This window comes from Arachis ipaensis, chromosome B08 (assembly GCF_000816755.2).
Source record: "Arachis ipaensis cultivar K30076 chromosome B08, Araip1.1, whole genome shotgun sequence".
In the NCBI taxonomy this organism is placed as follows: Eukaryota; Viridiplantae; Streptophyta; class Magnoliopsida; order Fabales; family Fabaceae; genus Arachis; species Arachis ipaensis.
Window position 1 is genome coordinate 79,302,071 of NC_029792.2, and position 6,688 is coordinate 79,308,758.

The window sequence follows — 6,688 nt, forward strand, 5'->3', positions numbered from 1 at the left end:
GTAGTACTAGAATGAAGTTAATTGTAAAAATTCATACATCTCACACTAAAGTAAGCATAGCCATATCAAAATAACCATAATATCACTTAGAATTTACTACTAATACTCTGCAAAAAAAAAACATATCCTACGACATACATAAGTATCTTCTAACAAAAGTCATTAGTCAACCATACATATAAAGATTCTAAACAGTACTCTATCTTAGCCAATAAACCACAATAATAAACAGCTTAATCTTCATTGCTTAATCTTCATTGTTACACTTGCTTAATCTTCATTGTTACCTTGCATAATTATATAGAAAAGTAGTTAGAAAAATATTCATAATAACATTCGTAATTATAAAAATTAAATGGAATTTTTGTTATATCAAGATTTGAGTATACAAAATTAAAAAAAGTTTTTTTTAGTGCAGCAAGAACGTTTGAGAAAGCATATACAAAAATTAAAAAAGTTTTTTTTCCCACTTTCACTTGCAATGAAGGAAACACGTAGACATAGTATACCAAGAAAGCATATCCAGGTCCCTATAGCATTATCTTGTTTCATTCAAACCATAAAAATCTGCAGGTGTTTCTTTCTTCCATTTCCTTTAACACAATCCCGATATGTCCATATAGCACTGTTCATGCACTAATTAACCAGACTTTCACACTTAAATTAGATATAGGGACAAATTCATATGTACCAAGTGCACAAAATTAGAAATACAACAACCAGAATTGCACAAACAAATTTTAGCCATAGCAATACAACTTCGATGTTAATAAAGCCAACAACATATGATTTCCAGCCATAGCAATTAATGTAAATGCAAGCAGAAAACTATGGAATAAGGAACAGATAAGGACATACCACATCTAAGTTCGGAAAATGAGTTGATCATTGGCCACTATTCGCATCAATCAGAGACTGTTGGACATCTTGTAATAAAGCTTCTAGTTCTTCTGGCTTCATTCCAGGTTCCGATCGCTGTAGTATTAACTTGACCATATTTCGCAACCCATGAATCTCTTCCTCTTGTTTTTGCTATTTGGCCTCCATGTGTCCAAGTTTATCCTTCAGACTGGACACTTCCTCTTTGTGCTGATTCTTGATTTCATTAATTTCAGCATATTTTTTCAAATCACTTTTTGTCATAGATCTTCCATACAACCTTACCCGACCTGGTTGTTCTTTTCCAAATAAGGCCTCAAATGCTTCCTCTTCTGTTTCACCAGCAGCTTGACGGTGTTGGAAGTCTTCCTTCATAGAAGAAACATTTAAAATTAAATTAGTTACCATATCCTAAATTTGAAATGTAATTATAAATGATTCAATGAACTCTTACAACAGTAGTCTGTGTTTCCTCATCCACTTCTTTCCTCTTCCGACTTTTTCGGGTAGCAATGAACATCTCAAACCTTTTTAGTTCCTCATTTGTTTCCTTTGTTGCTCGCTGCAAAACAAGATCTTACTTCGGTTTCTTTCTTCAATTTATGCAAATATAAATTCTAATAAATATAAATCTACTCTTTACCATAGCCACTCGTACTCTTCCAAAATTGATTGGCCCCATGCGATGTGGAAACTTCTGTTTTTCCTTGTGTTGCCTGTTATTGACTGGAAGTATAAAAGCAAACATAAAAGATCTATTTATAATACATTGGAGCACCTGTTCACATTTTCACAATGTGACATATCTTCTCGTCGTAACAATTTTGCAAACCTCCTTCATCAGATCGAACAGAAGACATAAAGAAAGAATATACAGGGCACACCTCAAGTTAAAAGCACCAACTAACAAAGATATAAGCAACCTCAACTTGCCAAGAAATTTTTTTCTATTAAAAATATATCATATATTACAGAACTTAGAGGACACAATAAGAAAGAATTGACAAGGCAGTGTATGGAGGAGGAATAGAAGTATATCTAGGAACCATATCAAAATTAAATGTAATTGACGAAGCAAGATGCCAAATAGGATATTGAGTAACTATAAAGGCAGGATATCAGAGGCAAAACACTCAGAACATAAACAGGTAATATAAGCAACATGTTCAAAGCAGCAATGAGGAGAAAAAAAGGAAATCCAGAGTAAGATGGAGTTGCATATATGTAGTTGTAACTTAAAAAAATAGAAAATCATAAAATCTAAACAAACCAATCCTTTATCTGTGTTGCAAGAAAAAGGAGGGGAAAATTGCAAGAATACTGACACATTCTGTTGGTTCTAGCAGGTTTGAAATCAGAGCAAAAGAGTAGCTAGCCAAGTAAAAAGGCATATAGACATCACATAATGCTGAAACACTTAATAAATTTTCTTTTAATAAATACATGGTTTTAAATGATAACCTTTCCACGGGACTATTCTAAGCTATGGTTTAGAAGAGACTGGCAGTAAACAGGAGGCAAACTATTATTGATTTGAAAAAATGAAAAGACGAAAAAACAATAATTCACATCCAATCAGTGCTTATTGAGACATCAAAAAACATAAGACTGTTAAGTGTTAAGGTGTCAGTAGAGCTGCTTCACATTAATAACTAAATACCATATTGCTCTTTCAATAGTCAAATAGTTTAACACATGAAAATTCGACATATATACTCTTTTACCTGGATTAGAGAATGGCTCCAATAATAGATCAATTTTATGAATCCACTTTCTGGTACTTGTGGGGGTCGATTCTTCACCATATCTTCAATGGTATCATAGGGAACTAAGTGCTTCTGCTTAATCTTTCCTTTGAACCGCTTCCAAGCATCTCGAATCGCTTGCATTACCCACTTTTCTCCACTGTCTAGGAGGATAAACTTGGTCTGCATGATTATAAGTAATTGTTATATGTAATTGTGCTGAATAAAAAAATCGAAGTCAATAATTACTGAGTGTCTTACGTTAACATAGTCCCACATGAACTTCTTAGCTTTAGGAGAAACATCATGCCAACTAGTGTACAAAAGGCTAACGAATCTCTTATTTCTACCAATAGTGCCAACAAAACTAGTTAAATTAGAAACACTTTGGTCGGTTGGTCCTACGAGCTGTCCAATATCAAAAGTGACTTCTTCCCGCTGTTCCATAGTCCTTGCATAAATCTCCTTGCAAGTTGTTTTTCCACGAGTTTTCTTCTTCTTTGGCTCTCCTAGTTTCATTCATTAGGAAGGGTGTTATTCGCTATAAAGGAAATGGGCAATGAAAAGGACTTTCAAAGCCTTGTAATTAGGTTGGAAAATAGTTCCTAGTCTTGGAAGTAATTCTCTAGAAACCCATTGAGGTAAAACAAATAAAGAGAAACATAGAATTTATAGTACAAATATAATAAGTTAAATTGCAACTTCAAAACTAACAAAACAAAAGAATTAAAGTATGCGTTGTACCTTGCCATGACACGATCAACGTTTTGACAAAATCTGCTTGGAAGACCTTAACCAAAAACTTTCGCCTTCAATCTTGGTAAATGCAAATAATAATAATATTTTTGCAATCCTGCAGTTGCTATATAAAATTTTAGGAGGGAGTTTTTTAAAATAAAAAATATAAATATTTAATCAACAAATTTTATTATCAGATTTATGGAAAAGCATTTTGCAGGTGAATAGTAAGTTAAAAATTAAAATTATTACTAGAAACATGAAAATAAAAGCATTTTAGGTTTGTTTATAGGTTTTTTTATCAAGATTCCAGAATTAATCCATGTATTAAATGATTTATGGAAATTATAGATAAGATATAGATTTTATCCCAGTCCTTGGTATAGTGAAATAGTCATGCATTGTTTGTATATATTTTGTGAAGTTATTAATATAAGATCTGTGAAAAGGAAAAATGGAGAGTTAAAGTTGCAGTTGAACTACTCAACAAGTCCATCACACACTAACAAAAACTATGTCATGCTTCCAATTTCCAAGAGCTGATTTTGAATAAAATAGTTGTGTGGTGCGTATATATAGTTTGAAATGTTCAATAAAATTTATATTTTATTCAACAAAAAATAGGGAATTCATAAAATATTATACACTTCATATATATGGACACATAATATTTTTAAATGAAATAAAGCAATATTATATAGATTCACTAAACATGTTTACATCATCATCCCAGAAAAACAAGTTTTATTCAAATCAATTCTAGAACTATGGTTACTTTTTTTAAATTATTGTCTCTTTGAATAGGAAAAAACTACCAAAGACTTTAATACACGTCGCCCTTGAAATAGAAATAAAATAAATGAATGACACCTCTTGACACTTTAATAGTGTAATTGTCGTATAGAAAGAACTAGAGAAAACAAAAAAAGAAAATTAAAAGAGAATGAATTGCTATTCAAATATTCCAGCATAGGGCCGGCTGACCAATAAATTGATATAATCAAATAGATTTGGGATCCAGCAACAGCAACAGCAATTAAATCATTCAAGAGATAACGGCAAAACAACAAAATAGGGCAAGAAAAAAAAAAGACAACCTTGAAGAAGGTTGAAATTAGGGTAGAACCGGATAGCACAGGGCAGAAGAGCAGCAGACGGAATCGAAGAAGGAAAAAGGCGAGTCGTGGTCCTCGTGGTGTAAGTCAATGGTGTTCAACGGCCAGGTGAAGATAGAGCCGGTGATGGAGTTCGCGACTCAGAGGCTGCGAAACAGAGGAGTGGCGGCAAAGATAGCAGACGCTGGTGGTGCTGGGTGAGCATGCAGTGAGAAGCAGTTAGAAGATGATGACAAAAGAAAAATCACAGTATAGAAATCATAGTAACAACCTAAATAGAAAATCATAGTAAAAACAAGAAAAAATGGATAAAGAAAAATACGTAAAATCTGAGAAAGCAAACACAAAGTACTAAAAAAATGACTAAAAGGAAAATTAAATAATTTAAAATAGATATACATTTAAGAACTCAATTAAAATGATAAAACAAAATTAAATTATGAAGGGTTTAAGTTTGGCAAGAAACTCATGCTTCTCATGTTGGTTTATAATTTCAAACCGATCTCATTAACAGCGTGAAAAATACTCCTATTAATGAATCTGAGATTTGATATTATAATTTTTTATTGTAGTTGATAAGAAGAAAGACGATTAAAAGTGCCGAAGAAAGCATAAAGCAGAACGACAGCAAATCAGAAATCTTTAGGAATCTGCAACCTATGTTTATAGAAATGGATAACACTCAAGATATAAGCATAAGCCTTCAAACCTTGTCCCAATTACTACATAAACAAAAACCAGATTACAATTTTTTAAAAAATATAAATAGATTATCTTCCAAAGTTGTTAATTACATGTCACCTTATCAAATACTACATAAACAAAAACCATATTACAATTTTTTAAAAACATTTGGGTGTGCTTGTTATCCTTGCCTTAAGCCGTATAATTCTACGAAGTTTGCATATAAATATTCTATGTCAATGTTTCTTGGTTATGCTCTACATCATAAAGGGTATAATATATAAATGCTTAACTTTTAATGATAAAATTTTGATTTCAAGGCATGTTTTGTTTGATGAAACTAAATTTCCTTATCATGAATTATTCAAAGCAGATTCTCCATCTCCAACTTACAATCAATTTTCTCATACTGTTTTAACTTTTCCTAATTTTACTACTATATCATCTCATAATACAAGTCAAAATTCTACACCTACTGCTACCTCAACAAATGAGAAAAGGGATGCTATCACTTCACCTCGCTTATTTACACATAATTTGTCTTTTTCTACCAACCAAACTACTGTCATTGCAGATTCTGACTCTAATGCACCCCCATGCCTACTAACATTAATTCTCCACTCAATAATTCATCAACTTCACCTTGCTGTACTATACTTCATAATGATTGCATTCCTATTTCAAACACTAATATTCCTATTGGCAATTAACCTGTTATAACTCAGATTACTAATGTACTTCTAATGCAGACTAGATACATTTCAATAAATAAAAGCATTTGGTTAATTAGATACTTGCTGTACCATCCATTGGTTCAAATTAGATGCTGCAGATACATAAGATTGAAAAATGAAGTAAATTAACCAAAGGTTACATTATTTGGTTCTACTTTGGAGGAGACAAACCATAATAATCAAATTACAGTTCAAGCATCCTTTTTAGCCACATCTGAACACAATCTAGATAAAAAAAATTTAGTTTCACAGAATTATAACCTAAACTCAAAGTAACTTGGTCATGTGGCGCTTATTAGTTTATTCAGTTATAATCAGCTGTATTTACAACCATCTGAAGATTTTATTTTTCTCCCATTTAAAACTATTTGCAGTGTTCTAGTCTATGATTTTTAAGCAATAGACACAGGAACATCTCAATGAAATCTATTACTGGTGAGGGCCATAAAAAATTAACAATTTCTAGTAACAAGATAATCTACTAAGCTTATTTGATTTCAATCAGGAATACCATGTCATCAATTCAAAAACCCTTTACAACAAAGCACATTCAAGCAGTTACTTGCAAAGCTTCAATATATCTCACAATGTATAATCAAGTAGCTAACCTCACAACATAAATTTAGGATTAAATAGATCATCAATTTTACTCCATTGACCAATGGGTCACACACAAAACCTAACTTACATGGAATTTAGGCGATTCTAGGGCTTCAAATCTAGTATTTTTATAGCACAAAGCTCAAATTTCCAAACCCATAACCAATTTCCCGAACTAACAATGAGCTAGGAT

At 31.9% G+C, this 6,688-nt stretch overlaps 1 protein-coding gene across 1 annotated transcript; it reads right to left on the minus strand.

Moving 5' to 3' along the window:
* LOC110265323 lies at positions 1,033 to 3,126 on the minus strand. Its single transcript, XM_021108270.1, has 7 exons — positions 2,886 to 3,126; positions 2,604 to 2,807; positions 2,150 to 2,160; positions 1,658 to 1,714; positions 1,523 to 1,595; positions 1,334 to 1,441; positions 1,033 to 1,248 (listed from the first exon to the last, which is right to left on the minus strand). The coding sequence occupies exons 1-7, from the start codon at positions 3,069 to 3,071 to the stop codon at positions 1,033 to 1,035; spliced, it is 855 nt and encodes a 284-aa protein (XP_020963929.1). The 5' UTR covers positions 3,072 to 3,126.